General features: G+C 58.1%; 1 protein-coding gene across 5 annotated transcripts in view; it reads right to left on the bottom strand.

Moving 5' to 3' along the window:
• AP3D1 (adaptor related protein complex 3 subunit delta 1) overlaps window positions 1–16527 on the bottom strand; it is a 53480-nt gene that overhangs the window by 19039 nt on the left and 17914 nt on the right. For all 5 annotated transcript variants that reach the window (XR_004433482.1, XR_004433483.1, XM_033195172.1 and 2 more), the window contains exons 5-15: window positions 15497–15604; window positions 14001–14130; window positions 12923–13062; window positions 12767–12840; window positions 11031–11080; window positions 6870–6919; window positions 6382–6430; window positions 4783–4928; window positions 4161–4309; window positions 3861–4091; window positions 1316–1547 (exon numbers count right to left, since the gene is read on the bottom strand). Coding sequence is in view for 3 of the 5 variants with exons in the window: in XM_033195172.1 (XP_033051063.1) it covers window positions 1316–1547; window positions 3861–4091; window positions 4161–4309; window positions 4783–4928; window positions 6382–6430; window positions 6870–6919; window positions 11031–11080; window positions 12767–12840; window positions 12923–13062; window positions 14001–14130; window positions 15497–15604 (1359 nt within the window). In the remaining 2 variants the exon portion in view is untranslated. The remainder of the gene's footprint in view (window positions 1–1315; window positions 1548–3860; window positions 4092–4160; window positions 4310–4782; window positions 4929–6381; window positions 6431–6869; window positions 6920–11030; window positions 11081–12766; window positions 12841–12922; window positions 13063–14000; window positions 14131–15496; window positions 15605–16527) is intronic.

Genomic DNA, 16527 nt, shown 5'->3' with positions numbered 1-16527 from the left:
AATCCCAGCACTTTGGGAGCCGAGACGGGCGGATCACGAGGTCAGGAGATCGAGACCCATCCTGGCTAATACGATGAAACCCCGTCTCAAAATACAAAACCGGGGGAGGTGCTGTGGCGCCTGTAGTCCCAGCTGCTTGGGAGCTGAGGCAGGAGAATGGCGGAAAACCAGGAGGCGGAGCTTGCAGTGAGTGAGATTGGCCACGTACTCCAGTCCGGGCGACAGAGCGACTCCGCCTCACAAAAAAAAAAAAAAAAAAAAAAAAAAAAAAAAAAGACGGCGGGAAAAGACCAGTCCACAAACAGAACAGAGACGGGGGTACAACAGGGAGCTTCGCCCACTGCAGAAATGCCTCCCGTAAGGCCTGTGCCCCGACACCAGAGGCACCACCACCCCTGCGGGCTCCCTGCCTCTGTGCTGGCTGCAACTCAGACACAGGCAGGCTGGGCAGCCCCAACCGTGCCCATGGGCCAAGGATCATGGCCAGCCCCCAGATAATGCCACTGCTCAGAGGAGCCCGGGGCCACGCCCCATGCGGCCTTGAGGCTGGGTCTCCTCAGCCGCTGGATGGGCTAACGCCACTCCCGACCTCTCTCACAGATGGCCAGGCGCGATGTTTCACATCTTTAATCCTTGCACTTTGGGAGGCTGAGGTGGGCGGATCACCTGAGGTCAGGAGTTTGAGACCAGCCTGGCCAAGAAGGTGAAACTCCGTCTTTACTAAAAATACAAAAATTAGCCGGGCGTGGTGGCGGGTGCCTGTCATCCCAGCTACTGAGCCTGAGGCAGGAGAATCCCGTGAACCCGGGGGGCGGAGGTTGTCGTGAGCCGAGATCGTGCCACTTCACTCCAGCCTGGGCAAAGGAGGGAAACTCCATCTCAAACAAAACAAAAGAAAACCAAAACACAAAACAAAACAACAAACAGAAAAACAGAGACCTGGGAACTGGTGGGCACCGGCTGGCACAGGTGTACAGTCTGCTCAACCCAGAACCCATGTCACCTGCAGGGCACCAGAAAGAGCCACAGCCAGCCCCAGGCTCTCACACCTGCTGTCTTGCCGCATATGAAACAGGCTCTTCCTGTGGCCAGGAGCAGCACCCCCACATACCCAGCACCCCAGAGACTTGCCCAGTCCCACTGACCTAAAGGTCCCACTGACTAACCCCAAACCCCAGCTGGCACAAGTGGCAACAAAGGAATCTCAGTCAGTGGCTTCAGAAGAGGAAGTGAGGCCCCGTCCACCTGGCCGCCACTGGACAGAAAGGCACTGAGGGCTCCCTGAGGCTTGGCCCAACGCGGAGTGCAGCCTTACCCGCTCCTGCACCTCCAGGTCTGCGCTCTGCACAAACTGGGGCAGTCGGTCCACCATGAGCTGGGTGGCGGCCTGGGCGCCCTCTGCCTCCCCGGCCTGCTCCTTCTGCTGCAGGATGTTGGCGTACAGCTTGACCACGTTCTGCACATACACGGCCTGGATGTGGCCTGGCAGCGTGGTGACTTTGGGCCGCAGCATGGCCTCCAGAGTGTGGTGCGGTTCCTGCAGATGCCTGAGGACAGGAAACGCCGTTGAGTCCCCAGGATGCCCGCCCCGGGGCTCCTCTCCAACAGGTGAGGACCTGGGAGGCCTGGGCTCGTCACAAACGAGGTGACTCTGGGCCTTTCCCATTCCCTGAGCTGTCTCCGGAGGCTGAGACACGAAGTAGAAGAAACCAAGGGCCGTCAACCGCCCATAACACAAACAAGACAGAGATGTGGAGATGACAGAGCCACTGAGCGGAGGAAAGGTCGGAAGAGGAAAAAGGACAACGGGGTCGACTGTGCGGCTGCCCTGGGAGGACGCGCAGGACGGGCGGGGAGCAGACGGAGCCGGGAGAGCCTGATCTGCGGGACAGCGGGGCCTGGGGGTGTGCCTCACTCACATCTGACAGTGTCTTGGGACTTGGATATGTTTCTAGTCCACTTTTTTCCCACTAAGAAAATAATAGAAGTGGCCGGGCACGGTGGCTCACACCTATAATCCCAGCAGTGTGGGAGGCCAAGGCAGGCAGATCATGAGGTCAGGAGTTTAAGACCAGCCTGGCCAACATGGTGAAACCCCATCTCTACTAAAAATACAAAAAATGAGGCTGGTGCGGTGGCTCACGCCTGTAATCCCAGCACTTCGGAAGGCCGAGGTGGGCGGATCACAAGGTCAGGAGATCGAGACCATCCTGGCTAACGCGGTGAAATCCCATCTCTATTAAAAATACAAAAAATTAGCCAGGTGTGTTGGCGGGCGCCTGTAGTCCCAGCTACTCGGGAGGCTGAGGCAGGAGAATGGTGTGAATCCGGGAGGCGGAGCTTGCAGTGAGCTGAGATAGCGCCACTGCACTCCAGCCTGGGCGACAGACAGAGCAAGACTCTATCTCAGGCCGGGCGCGGTGGCTCAAGCCTGTAATCCCAGCACTTTGGGAGGCCGAGACGGGCGGATCACGAGGTCAGGAGATCGAGACCATCCTGGCTAACACGGTGAAACCCCGTCTCTACTAAAAATACAAAAAACTAGCCGGGCGACGTGGCGAGCGCCTGTAGTCCCAGCTACTTGGAGGCTGAGGCAGGAGAATGGCGTAAACCCAGGAGGCGGAGCTTGCAGTGAGCTGAGATCCGGCCACTTGCATTCCAGCCTGGGCGGCAGAGCGAGACTCCGTCTCAAAAAAAAAAAAAAAAAAAAAAAAAAGACTTCTATCTCAAAAATAAAGAGTTCGAGATCAGCCTGGCCAACATGGTGAAACCCCGTCTCTAATGAAAATACAAAAAATTCAGCCGGCCTTGGTGGCAGGTGCCTGTGATCCCAGCTACTCGGGAGGCTGAAGCAGGAGAATCGCTTGAACCCGGGAGGCAGAGGTTACAGTGAGCCGAGACCGCGCCACTGTACTCCAGCCGGGGCAAAGCTTGGGAGACAGCAAGACTCTGTTTCGAGGTGAGGGGAAGAAAAGAAAATGACAGAAGTGCTCATCTCCAGGATGCAGGCTGGCTGGGGACCCTTTTGGCATCCCAGAAATTGGGCGTCTTCCTGAGCTGGGGCAGGCCCAGGGTGAAGAGTGCTTGGTGTGGCAGTAATGGGCAGAAGGTAGCGGCTAGTGGTGCTGATGCAGGGCCCGAGGCAATGAGGCATAGTGGCAAATCTCATGAATTTCCAAGAGAGTCTGGAAATCCAGACTGCTGTGAGAACCGTGAGTCTCAGCAACACATTCCCACCTCCAGGCAGGCCCCGTGACCCAAGCCTGCCCAGCAGTGGCTGTGATCTGTCCTCTCGGCCAGAGAGAATCTGACGCTCCTGGGGATGGCAGGGGCAGTTTCGATAAGACCCATCCCTGCGGCCCACCTGGAACCTGGCACTGAGACCCCTGTGCTCCCAGAGGGGCCTGGCGTGGGCAGGCTGGGGCTGAGCAGGTGCCTCCCTGGGCCACCTAAATGCCACATGGAGCTCCCACCCCATCTACAGCAAGCAGGGCTCAGAGGGGCCACCACTTGCCCAGCTGGGACTGAGCCTTGCAGACGCCCAGGGCCAGCCCCCTATCTGCAGCCCACCCCAGGGATCCTCCCACCACCCAGTCCTGGTGCCCACAGGATCTACAATCTCCTGGGAGCTCCACAGATGCCCGAGGGCAGAGAGCAGACAGGGCGGCACAGACTCGCCTCTGTAAAGGGGGAATGGGTCCGACCATTGTCAGGGGACAGGTGCTGGAAACCCACGGACCTGCAGGCTGGGGCAGCAGGGTGATGGGAGACAGCGGGAAAGATCTGCCAGGCACGTCCCTGGCCCCTACCCCTCGGAAGCTTTAAGAAGCTGCTGGCCCGGAGGCCCAGCGTCCACTCACTCTGAGAACTCCCCGCAGATCCAGGCAGCAGCGTAGAGCACCTCACAGATCCCGTTCCGCTGGGTGCTGCTGGCCAGCAGGTGTGCACTGTCGAGCAGCGCGGACATCTGGGAGACGGCGAACTTGCGGATGGCCTTCACACGGATGGCCACGTCCAGCATTTGGGCGGCGATGAGGTGGCCGTGCCGCGTGCCCTCCAGCCGGGTCAGCTCCACCAGGATGCTGATGTACCTGCGGGCAGAGGGGGTGAGTGAGCAGCAGCGCAGAACCCCCAGCAGCACTCCTGGGAGCGGGACGCACCACTCGAAGTTGGTGATGTACTGGTAGTTGGACTGGCTGCAGATGTCGATGATCTTGGTGAGCAGCTCGTCTCGGTAGGTGGTGCCCTCTGCCTTGTCCACGTGGGTCATCAGCTTCTTCACGATCTCCATCAGGTTCTTCTTGGACACCTGGGCAAGAGCGTAGGGACAGTGGTGAGGGCGGACCCGGCCTGGGGCTTGCTTGGTGAGACACCCAACACCTGCTTCTGAGACAGAATCCACGGGACACAGGCGGGCCCAGATTCACAGATCGACCCCAGGGAGGCAGCAGGCCCCTGCGATGTGGGCTGGGTTAGAGGCACCCGGACCCCAGCTGGGGAGCAACAACTGGCCCAGCATGGTCTGTTCTGTGGGCTTGGCCCCGTCCCCTCCACACACGCCCTCAAAGACAGTTGTGGGCTTGGCCCTGGCCCCCTGTCCACACAGGCCTTGGAAGACAGGCAAGGACGAGGGCTGGCGCCCCTCTGACCTGCCCCACCACACTAGCTGATAGCCGAGTGTGAGGGGACTCCATATAGTCCACGTGGCTCTGCACCCGACACAACGTCCCTTACAGAACTAAGGTGGGCAAGGCGGGCGGGTGGAGGACAGAGGGCACGCACCATCCCATACAGTAGGTCGAGGGCCCGCAGCCGGATGGACTCGTCCTTGTCATCCAGGCACTGCAGGATGAGGTCCTTGTGGGACTGCACCGACTTAGGGTGGGTCTTCAGGATCTTGGACATGGCCAGCAGCCCCAGGTACTTCACTGCAGAGAGACGCCAGAGCCAGGTCACTGGGATGGACACAGGCGGCAAGGTGCAGGCAGGGCCCAAGGCTCTCTGAGCCGAGTCTCCACCTCGGGAGGCTGCCTGGCCTTGGCAACCCAGGGGTGGACAGAGCGACACCCCCAGCTGGAGCTCACACGAGGGATGTCGCCCTAGCAGAGCCCCCACACTGGGAGCCGGTGTGCAGGCTGCCCCCATGCCAGCTCCCTCGGGAAGGCCTCCCCTACCTACTACCAAGCTGTAGTAGCTGCTGTCGGCTTTCTTCTTCCCACCCAGCCAGCACAGGGAAGAACGCAGAGAAGATTTTCCAGTAGCATTAGGCACCCTCGGCCCGGGGCAGGGTCTCACCCGTACCCGATACTCACTGTTCACCCGACCAGCCCAAACTAGCTCACGGAAAGCTAAGGGTGGCTGGGCATGAGGCACAGATGCCACAACGTAAGCCAGGGACACCCCAGCCACACAGGGGCACACAGCTGAACCCGTTCACACACTGCCATCTACGGCAGCTTTCAGGCCACAGGGCAGGACCGAGCAGAGACAGAGAGTGTGAGGTCCACGGGAGAAAACGCAGCAGTCCCCACCTAGCCACGGGGGATGGGCCCATGACCCCCAGCGGAAGCCTGACATGGTGGGCAGCACTGAGACCCGCGTGTGGCTGTTTTTCTGACACATCTGTGCCTATGGGGAAGTTCAGTGTGTAAATTGGGCACAGTAAGAGATTAACAACTAACAGCAACTAAGAATAGAACAATCATAAAACACACAGTCATGAAAGGTATGTCATCGTGGTCTCCCTTGGAATACCCGACTGTGCGGTCCTTGCCTATTTTTGGACTGTGATGGGGGTACCCGAAACCTCAGATAAGGGGGGCGACTCCACTATCTGGGCTGTTGCAGGCGAATTTGCCAACTCCTACTCTGAACAAAAAGACCTGGCTTCAAAATGAGCGTCCAAAACATCGCCCAGGTACCAGGTACCAGGCAGGGGCCATTAATTCTAATTCTCAGCAGGGCAGGCACTTAGGCAAGGGCGCCGTATGCTGCTCTATCTCACAACACAAAGCCTCAGCATCCCCGAGAAACATGCAGAGGCTGAAATATCCAGAAATCTCAGACCAAGGTGCTCAGTGAGTGGCATCTGTCCGACTGCTAGGGTCTCCTCAGTGGGGGTCACTGCCACGCCCCCTACATCCCTCCTGGGACTGGGGCTCAGCGGGAGCTGGTGTTTCCCAGCCTCCCCACACAGACAGGTCGGGGTGCAAAGGCGCCGCAGGGCAATGGCAGAGGGGTGCCTCTGAGGCGAGTGCCATATATCAGGGAGAGCGCTGGGGTCGCAGATGCCACGTCCACTTCCTCCTCATGCTGGGAGGGCCCCTAACTTCACAGAGGTGGGGACACGGAAATGACAGCACTGGGGAGGGGACGACTCACAGTTCTGATCGGAGTCCTCGATCAATATCCTTAATTTCTGAACACAAAGCTGAAAAAAAGAAACAAACGAGGCTGGTTAACTCCTCTAAACCAAGGGTGAGTCCCAGGAGCCTTCCAGATTCAACCTTAACCTGGCCTAAGGCCCGGGGTCAGCCCCACCCAGCAATCAGAGCCCAGGAGGGAAACAAGCAGGGCCCACACAAGGCACCGGGGACAAGGGAGGCTCTGCTTCCCACGGGCGCATTACCCCACTCCTCAGTGCCCCACGCGTCTACCCCACAGACACACGATGGGGAGCCCAAGCAGGCTTGGGCCGGTAGTGCACACAGGACGCGGCCGTGCCCTCCCGAGCCCCAAGGATGGCGTGGGGGGGCCAGCACCTTGGTCACAGGGTGGGCAAGCTCCCGCCCATGGAAAGGCGTGGCCTGTGGAAAGGCGTGGTCTCCGCAGCGTGGGATCCCACGGGCCCTGCCCTGTGCGGGACGTACCTGGATGCTGGCGCTGTGGTTGGGCATGCCAGAGGACAAGGAGATGAGCACTGCAACAGACAACCTGGTCAGCACTGTGGTCAGCACCACGGCCAGCGCCAACACTCCCTGAGGGCCACAGGGTGCCAGCAGGGTGCCGGGTGCAGGGATGGGAGCAAGGACAGAAATGCCACTGGGCTTGGGACCACGCATCCCAACTGTGTTTGCAAAAATCTAGCTCCATCGCAGGCCTGAGGTCAGGAACCTGCAGGGGCCCCCACCCTCACTGACAGGACAGCTCCCAGGCCTTAGCTGTTCCTGCAAACACTGTGGTTTACTTGCAACCCCTGCTTCCCTCTGGAGTCTGGAATCCTGGCAGGGGCCAGGCCCCGAGGCCACAGGACCAGACCCTGTAGGAACCCAGGTGCTGGGTCTCTGGGGCTCCATGGTGACACTTCACAAACGATCATCACAGCTCACTGCTGGGGGATGAAGCACATCCTGTAGGACTTTACTGAAAGAAGGTTCTAGATGCTGGGCCTGGCCTCCCCAACATCCCCTGAGCTGTTCCCCTTTGCTGACTCTGCTGCGTCCTTTGGGCAGGGACAGGCAGGCAGGGAGAAGCTGACCCTCAGAGCCCTGGCTCTAACAGCTTTAAAAGAAACACATGAAGCCAAGGAACCGCCAGGCACAGGCAGGGACAGAGACTTGCTTTCCACCAAGCCAGTGGCATGGAATGAAGGCATACAGGGGACTGTGTGTGTGTGTGTGTGTGTGTGTCTGTGAGTGTGAGCGTGTGTGTGTTTTTCTTTCTAAGACGTGGGTTCTTGGAATCTAAGCTATGAGGACGCAAAAGCATAACAATGATCTAGGCTGGGCGCAGTGGCTCACGCCTGTAATCCCAGCACTTTGGGAGGCTGAGGCAGGCAGATCACCCGAGGGCAGGAGTTCGAGACCAGCCTGACCAACACGGAGAAACCCTGTCTCTATTAAAAATACAAAAATAAGCCGGGAGTGGTGGTGCATGCCTGTAATCCCAGCTACTCGGGAGACTGAGGCAGGAGAATCACTTGAAACCTGGGAGGTGGAGGTTGCGGTGAGCCGAGACTGTGCCACTGCACTCCAGCCTAGGGAATAAAAGAGAAACTCTGCAACAGCCCCCCCGCACCCCCCCCAAAAAAAGAATGATCTAATGGACTCCAGGGACTTGGGGAAGGGTAGGGGGGTGAGTGATAAAAGACTGCACATTGGGTGCAGTGTACACTGCTTGGTGTTGGTGCACATCTCAGAAATCACTACTAAAGAACCGATCCCTATAATCAAATACCACCTGTTCCCCAAAAACTACTGAAATAATTTTTCAATACAAAAAATACAAACATCTGGAAATGAATAACCCTGGGTGGAAAACCTACATATAAATGTAAATATGAATGAAGAAATGTGGCAAAGTAAACGCATACTCACGCTTGCAAGATTTCAGAAATGCCACACCCAATCTTTGTAGGAATGTTTTTTTTGGTTTTGTTTTTTGAGGAGTTTCGCTCTTGTTGCCCAGGCTGGAGTGCAATGGTGCAATCTCAGCTCACTGCAACCTCCACCTCCCGGGTTCAAGCGATTCTCCTGCCTCAGCCTTCCGAGTAGCTGGGATTACAGGTGCCTGACACCACCCCCAGCTAACTTTTGTATTTTTTAGGTAGAGACCAGGCTGGTCTTGAATGCTTGACCTCAGGTGATCCACCTCCCTCGGCCTCCCAAAGTGCTGAGATTACAGGCGTGAGCCACCACACCCGGCCAGGAGTGTTATTTGAATATGAAAGTAAATGGTAATTCTTTTTGTCTTAAAACAGGTATATAGATTATCCAAGTGGGAACAAATTTATTTTAAAAAGAAATGTAGGCCGGGCGCGGTGGCTCAAGCCTGTAATCCCAGCACTTTGGGAGGCCGAGACGGGTGGATCACGAGGTCAGGAGATCGAGACCATCCTGGCCTACACGGTGAAACCCCGTCTCTACTAAAAAATACAAAAAACTAGCCGGGCGAGATGGCGGGCGCCTGTAGTCCCAGCTACTCGGAAGGCTGAGGCAGGAGAATGGTGTAAACCCAGGAGGCGGAGCTTGCAGTGAGCCGAGATTGTGCCACTGCACTCCAGCCTGGGCGACAGAGCGAGACTCCGTCTCAAAAAAAAAAAAAAAAGAAATGTAGGCCGGGTGCAGTGGCTCATGCTCGTATTCCCAGTACTTTGGGAGGTCAAGGCGGTGGATCACCTGAGGTCAGGAATTCAAGACCAGCCTGGCCAACATGGTGAAACCCCATCTCTACTAAAATTACAAAAATTAGCAGGGCGTGGTGGCACGTGCTTGTAATCCCAGCTACTTGGGAGGCTGAGGCAGGAGAATTGCTTCAATCTGGGAGACGGAGGTTGCAGTGAGTGGAGATTGCGTCACTGGATTCCAGTCTGGGCAACAGTGTGAGACTGTCTCAAAAAAAAAAAAGAGGGTCAGGCACGGTGACTCATTCCTGTAATTCCAGCACTTTGAGAGGCCAAGGCGAGCAGACCATGAGGTCAGGAGGTCGAGACCAGCCTGACCAACATGGTGAAACTCTGTCTCGACTAAAAATATAAAACTTAGTCAGGCATGGTGGCGCGTGCTACTCAGGAGGCTGAGGCAGGATAATCGCTTGAACCCGGGAGGCAGAGGTTGCAGTAAGCTGAGATCACGCCATTGCACTCCAGCCTGGGTGACAGAGCGAGACTCCATCTCAAAAATAAAAAAAAAAGAAAGAAAAGAAAAAAAAGAAATGTAGATGTGTTATCTGAATTGTGCTAACTTTTTCACAATCAAGTGGTGTACCTTAAAAATACACCATTTTAGGGAGTCGGGAGCGATGGCTCAAGCCTGTAATCCCAACACTTTGGGAGGCTGAGGCGGGCGGACCACAAGGTACGGAGATCAAGACCATCCTGGCTAACATGGTGAAACCCCATCTCTACTAAAAATACAAAAAAAAAATTAGCCGGGCGTGGTGGCGGGCGCCTGTAGTCCCAGCTAATCGGGAGAGTGAGGCAGGAGAATGGCGTGAACCTCGGAGGCGGTGCTTGCAGTGAGCCGAGATTGCACCACTGCACTCCAGCCTGGGCGACAGAGCAAGACTCTGCCTCAAAAAAAAAAAAAAAGTAAATTGTCAACTATACCTAAGTAAAGCTAGAAAAAAACAAAAAACAAACGAGATGAGGTGCTGGCCGAGTGCAGTATCTCAGGCCTGTAAACCCATCACTTTGAGAGGTCAAGGCAGGAAGATGGCTTGAGCCCAGGAGTTCAAGACCAGCCTGGGCAACACAGTGAGACCCTGTCTCTACCAAAAATTCAAAAAATGACCTGGGTGGGGTGGCATGCACCTGTAGAGGCAAGAGGACTGCTTAAACCTGGGAGGTCAAGGTTGCAGCGAGCTATGATTGCACCACTGCACACCAGCCTCAAGAGAGGCGGGGTCTGGCTCTGTCTGTAGCCTGGAACTCCCGGGCTCTAATGATGCTCTTGCCTCGGCCTCCTGAGTAGCTGGGCCCTCATACCTGGTGAGAAGCTGCCGCTTTATCAATCATAAGGAAGTGCACCGCCCAATGCCCCGTCAGGCTTTGGCCGACTTGGAGGAGCCCGGCTGAGACCACCAGGGACACTGGGCGTTGGCCCTGGTGCCCTGGCCCGGCCGGAGGCGTGGATTCTGACCGTGCCTTAGGAAATCTTTTTGTGGTCGATGCTGCTGCTTAAGTACTCACGGGTGAAACAACGTACCGTCTCAGGAGTGCTTGAAAGTCTCAGAAAAACGCAGCTCTGTGAGAGCTGCTGGGAGGCCCTGGGCAGCAGGGGCAGCATCCGTGGGAGCAGGCGTGAGGAGAGGCTCCATCTGCAAATGCACCCTTCACGCCCAAGGGCTCCAGAGCGGCTGGGCTACTGAGCAGCTCCAGCAGCAAACTCCCGGCACCAAGGCCAGTGGAGGGCCAGGCAGACGCGTGGCCACCTTGATAGCAGAGGCCTGGGGCGGCCTCCCAGCCAGCTTTCCTTCTCAGTGCCAGCAGGGGTGGCGCTCGGGGACACCAGGCCTGGTGCCCTCCTGTCCCCACCCGAGACCCCAGCCTGACAGTGCCAGACCTTCCAGACGGGGAGAGTGCTGGTTCTCACCTGCAATCACGGTGTTCACACATTCGTAGAGGAGGGACATGGCAGACGTGCTAAAGAAAGGAACACAGGGAAGTGGCATGAGGACTGGGGGCCTCATCAGACATGGTGACCCAATGCCGGCGGCTCAGCTGGAGACGGCCTCAGCCCCACAGCCTGGGCAGTGTGTCCTCAGGAGGGAGCCTATGCCCTGCTCTCCAAGGCCTATGGTGCTTGGCTGGTCATCATCTCACCTTCCTAGAAAAGGCACGTGAGAAATCCCACTGCAGCGACAGGCCCATGACAGCATCCGGGCAGGGATGGACCACCCACCCCTGACAGCCCATGAGCCCATGAACCCGTGAGATGGCTGTACCGCCCTCCTACTGCATCCTTACTAGGGTTGTTTGTTTTGTTTTTGAGATGGAGTCTCGCTCTGTCATCCAGGCTGGAGTGCAGTGGAACAATCTTGGCTCACTGTAAGCTCCGCCTCCTGGGTTCACGCCATTCTCCCGCCTTAGCCTCCCGAGTAGATGGGACTACAGGCACCCACCACCATGCCCAGCTAACTTTGTTTTAGTATTTTTAGTGGACACGGGGTTTCACCGTGTTAGCCAGGATGGTCTCAATCTCCTGACTTCATGATCCACCCGCCTCGGCCTCCCAAAGTGCTAGGATTACAGGCATGAGCCACTGTGCTCGGCCTTTTTTTCTTTTTTTTTGAAATGGAGTCTCACTCTGTTGCCCAGGTTGGAGGGCACTGCTGTGATCTCGGCTCACTGCAACCTCCGTCTCTCGGGTTCAAGCAATTCTCCTGCCTCAGCCTCCGTTGCAGCTGGATTACAGGCATGTACCAGTACACCTGGCTAATTTTTGTATCTTTTAGGTAGAGACGGGGTTTCACCATGTTGCTTAGACTGGTCTTGAACTCCTGACCTCAAGTGATCTACTCACCTCGGCCTCCCAAAGTGCTGGTATTACAGGCGTGAGCCACCACTCCCAGCCCTTTTCTGTGTTTCAACGTGTTCAGACACAGATACTCGCCCCAGAGTTGCAGCTGCTTACAGCTTTACGGTTGCCTGTGGGCAGGGCCTCAGCCCGGGAGGCGTCCGTGCCACGTGGCCTAGGGATGTGGTGAGCTTCACCAGCAAGGTGCGTGTGAGCACACGCTACGCCGTTCACACGGTGAATTGTCCTAATGACACCCTTCTGTGAACGTGTCCTTGTTGCTAAGTGACACATGACTGCATCTGCAAGTCACGGCGATGACGACTCTCCCTGTGGCCCACTCCACCCCTCCCCTTCCCTGCAGTGGGGGCTGGGGGGGGTCTTGGCTCCTACTCAGCACTTGGCCGGAGGAATTCAAGTGTCCTCTTCTAGCAACCAAAGGCAGCCTGGTCTGAAAAGGCTCCTGACATACGGTCCCATTTCACAACCTTGCAGGGCTGAGACCCACGAAGAAAACCCAAACGCCTCAAATGTCTTTAGCAGCACGGAGGAGTCTAGCAGCCAGGAACGCCACCGCAGGCTTCCGCTCTAGGACAGAGAGTCTGCTGAACACATGAGCCTTCCATCGTTCAGCTGCTTCACGCCCAACTCCTGCTGTACCCCGCTGGGGCCGGGCTGCCAGCCGCTCCAGCACTGGGCCCCATGGAGCCAGCCCACCCCACCTCTCCCGCAATGGACCCCGTGGAGCTGGCCCACCCGCGCCGCTCCGACAATGGACCCGCCCGCCCCTGCCGCGCATGGTCTCCACTCACCTGTGGATGAGGTTGGTAAGGGGCTCAATGAGCTTCTTGCCCAGCCGTGGCTCCAAAGGAGTCAGAGCACCAAACTGTGGGGACAGCAGGGCCTCAGTCTCCCGCGGGGAATGCACCACGCAGGGTGAGGAGGCCACATCCCCGGGCAGTACTTGCCAGCTTGATGATCTTGATGAGGACCCAGTTGTTGGTGGAGGACGTCATCAGCTTGAAGAAGAGTGGGGCCAGGGACAGGTAGTTCTTAGGGTTCCGTCTGGCCAGCTCGCAGATGACGTTGACAGCAGCCGACTGAACCCCTGGGGAACAAGCGGTCCTCATGAGCACGCCTGCCTGCCCTTGGAAAACCGTCCTACTGTCTTCCTGGTCTGCGAGGAAGCTCTGGGGCCTGCGGCAGCTCTCACTCAACATGGCCCTGGCTCTGCCACCTCCTCCTGGTGACAGGGACAGCAGCTACAGGCCTGTTCTTCCAGGGAACAGGCCACAGCAGCCAGCTCCTTGTGCTGAGAAAGCATTGCTCGGCACTGTTGCCAGGCACAAGTGCGCCCGAGTGTCACCACGCTCAGGACAGTGGCCTTCTGAGTGGGGGTTTCAGTAAGAAGGGCTCCAGAAACAGCTGCCCAGCCACTGGGGCTCAGGGAGCCTTCCTGCTGCGTCTGTGCCCAGCACTCCAGGGAGAAGCTCGCCCATTGGGTCCCGTGCTTAGAGCTGGGTCTCCCTCCTACACGCAGGGCCTCGGGATCCCTGTGGGCTGGCTCTGGAGTCCGCCAACCATGCCTGCTACACGCCAGAGGCTTCACACACGCAGCCCAGGGAAACTCAGTGAAACTGAATTTGAAGCCACATCCCACAGTCACCACATCACAAATATACAACAGTCACGTGAGGTGGAGGCGGCTCCTGTGAGGGACATAGGGTCTAGACCATCGCCTGCCCTGCAGAAGGCGCCCCCTGGCAGCACTGGTCCTACAAGGGGCCGGCGGGGTGGGGGGTACACCTCTGCTCAGGAACACACCAGGCTCACCAGCTGCCACATTGGATCTTACTGCCCCCACCTCCGGCACCTCCCTCCCAGCTGCCCCAGCGAGGGGAGGCCCAGCCACCTCCAGTCGGCATGCTCCTGGACGGAGCCCTCCACCGCTCCCCGCAGCACCCCCCAAAACACACCACCACATCTTCCCAGGGTACCGGCTGAGCCCCCATCCCCAAGCCTGAGGTTTAACTCAAATCCACAAACCAGGGTCGGGGTCCTCCAGCTTCTCCTTCAGCCGGGGAAAGGCGGGGCGCAGCGACTCCGGGTACTTCAGGAACACCTTGTACATGATCAGCACGGCCTTCTTCCTGATGTAGGGCTTGGTGTGCGACATCTGCGGGGCAGCGGGCTTCAGCCTACACGGGTTTTCTGTGCCTCATCCCTGCTCACGCCTCTCCCCGCCACCCTCCTCCACAGGGAGAAGATGTCCTCCAGCCCGAGGCTGTGGCTGCACACCAGCCCCAGAGGCCAGAGAGCAGCATCTTAGATGGCATGGAAGCCGGCCTCCCTGTGCCCGGACTCAGGCCTGCCCTCCAGACTAAGCCCTTCTCCTGAGTGGCCTTCCTGCCCCAGGGTCCTGGGTCCCACAGTGGGAGGAGGAAGGCTGGAGAGGAAAGTCATGCTGGGAACACAGCCTACAGCCCAGCTCCCCATGGCTGTGCCCTGCAGCTGCTCAAGTTCCCTGGCGGGAGCCTCCCATCTATGAGGCTCAGGGAGCTGCCTTGAACTGCCTGGTCCTGACAGAGCCACCCCGTATCGGGGCACTGACATCCGCCTGCTCGCGGGCTCCCCACTGCTTTACTCCAGAGAAGCCGGCACTCTGTGAAGGCCAGAGTCAGTGTTCTCAGCTTCGTGGGCCAGACGGCCTCTGTCGTGACCACGCGGCTGTGCCCTTCATAGCCAAGGCCACTGGAGACGACATGACACGTGGAAAGAAGGCACAGCCGGCTGGATTTGGCCCTGGGCCGCAGCCCGCTGATCCCTGATCTAGAAGCTCCGCAGGCTGTGCTGACCATCTCCAAGACCATCAGCCACAATCTAGACACTGCTGGGCAGAGAGGCAGCCACGCGGGGACAGCACCCATCGGCCACGATCTAGACACGTCCGGGCGGACAGGCAGCCACGCGGGGACAGCGCTTCCCAGGGAGGAAACCATGCCCTTCCACACTGTTAATCTGGCTGCTGTTTTTTAAATGAAAAGGAACAAAAGTCTCCCTCATGAGCTGGAGATTACGTCAGGCACAAAACAGATGTTTCTGGGGCCAAAATTTCCAGGGGCTTCTCAGGTTTTAGACTGTCACAGCCGGGGGTGTAGCCTTTGACACGTGGAGTGGCAGGGAGGAGTCCAACTGTGGTCAGGGATGGAGGAAAGAGGACCACACAGAAGCCCACTGGCAGCTCAGACAGGAGCCACTGTCAGACTTTGGGGCAAACATCCCCCACCGGGCCTGGCCCATCAGGGAGACCCTGCTCCTCCTCTCGGCAGGATGATTTCAAACATAAACTCAAGACACGCAGGAATCAAAGTGGCCCAAGAGCCGCCCCACCAGCTGACAGTGATTTGGTTCCCATCCCAGGTAGGCCACACACCAGGGACCCCGGCCGGTTTCCGCATGGCCAAGCTTCCCTGGCACGCCACTCTGACCGAGTTTTTCCCCAAGCAGACATGCAGGGGTGGCGGGCAAGCTTACAAACTCACCAGTGTCATGATGTCGTTTGCCAGGTCTCTGGCAAGGTCTGGGGTGACGAAGCAGGACAGACCCGTCAGTGCAACGCCTGTGTCGTACTGGCTGGGGCTGCTCAGGTCCTGGAAAGCGACAGAGAAATGGCCATGGCCAGGATGCCCTGGGCGGCACGTCCGACGCCTGGGTCACAGGGAGCAGCAGGAGCGAAATCCTCCCAGGATGCCCCAGGACTCGGCATATCCCCTTGGGGGACTCGCCATATCCCCTTGGGGTGCAGCTGTGCCTTATCACCCCTGCTGCAGAGGGGTCTGGAGCTGAACTCAGACGAGGAGGAACAATTTAGAGCCCATGGAAGACACTGTCACCAAGAAAGGAGCCGGCATGGGCACGGCTGGGGACACTGAGGTCTGAGGCACAGCCTAGAGGGCTGTGTGTGTGGCAATCAGTTGAGTTCCCTGACTCCTCCTGGGTGGGCATGCCGGGCAACAGTGAGGTTGGAGGCACAGAAACACTGTGGGCGGGAATGAACTAAGTTTCTTGGCTCCTCCTGGATGGGCAGGGCTGGGGACAGGGAGGTCTAAGCCACAAACTGAAACACTGCGTGGGAATCAGCCGAGTTTCCTGGCACCTCCTGGGCCAGAGGCACTTGTCACAAGCCACTGCCAGTGTGGGGAAGGGCCGCCACGGGTGCTAGGGCAGAGCCAGGCCTAAAACCAGGGCTGCCCCACCCGTCACTGGCAGCTCCCAGTCCGCAGAGACGGTGCTGCTGGGCCTGGCACAGAACAGGCGGAAGACGCGCCCCGCAGGACGGGGTCCTCAGAGAGCCTGCTTCCATTTGGGGTCCCTTTCCCCAACAACTGAGGGGAAGGGCCCAGGAACAGCTTCCGTGGGCCCCTCTCCAAGTTCAGCTGGCAGCTGCCCCGTGCCCCCCTGGACTCTGCCCCAGCTCTTCACTCCTGCAGTTCTCACTAAAACACGGCATCCGCCCCAGCTCCTGTCTCAGCACTTGGGGAAATAAACCTTCTCTTGGTATCACACACCTGCT

This window comes from Trachypithecus francoisi, unplaced genomic scaffold (assembly GCF_009764315.1).
Source record: "Trachypithecus francoisi isolate TF-2019V2 unplaced genomic scaffold, Tfra_2.0 Lachesis_group5, whole genome shotgun sequence".
Classification (NCBI taxonomy): domain Eukaryota; kingdom Metazoa; phylum Chordata; class Mammalia; order Primates; family Cercopithecidae; genus Trachypithecus; species Trachypithecus francoisi.
Note: the sequence above shows the minus strand (reverse complement) of the source record. Positions and strands in the feature narration are given on the sequence as shown.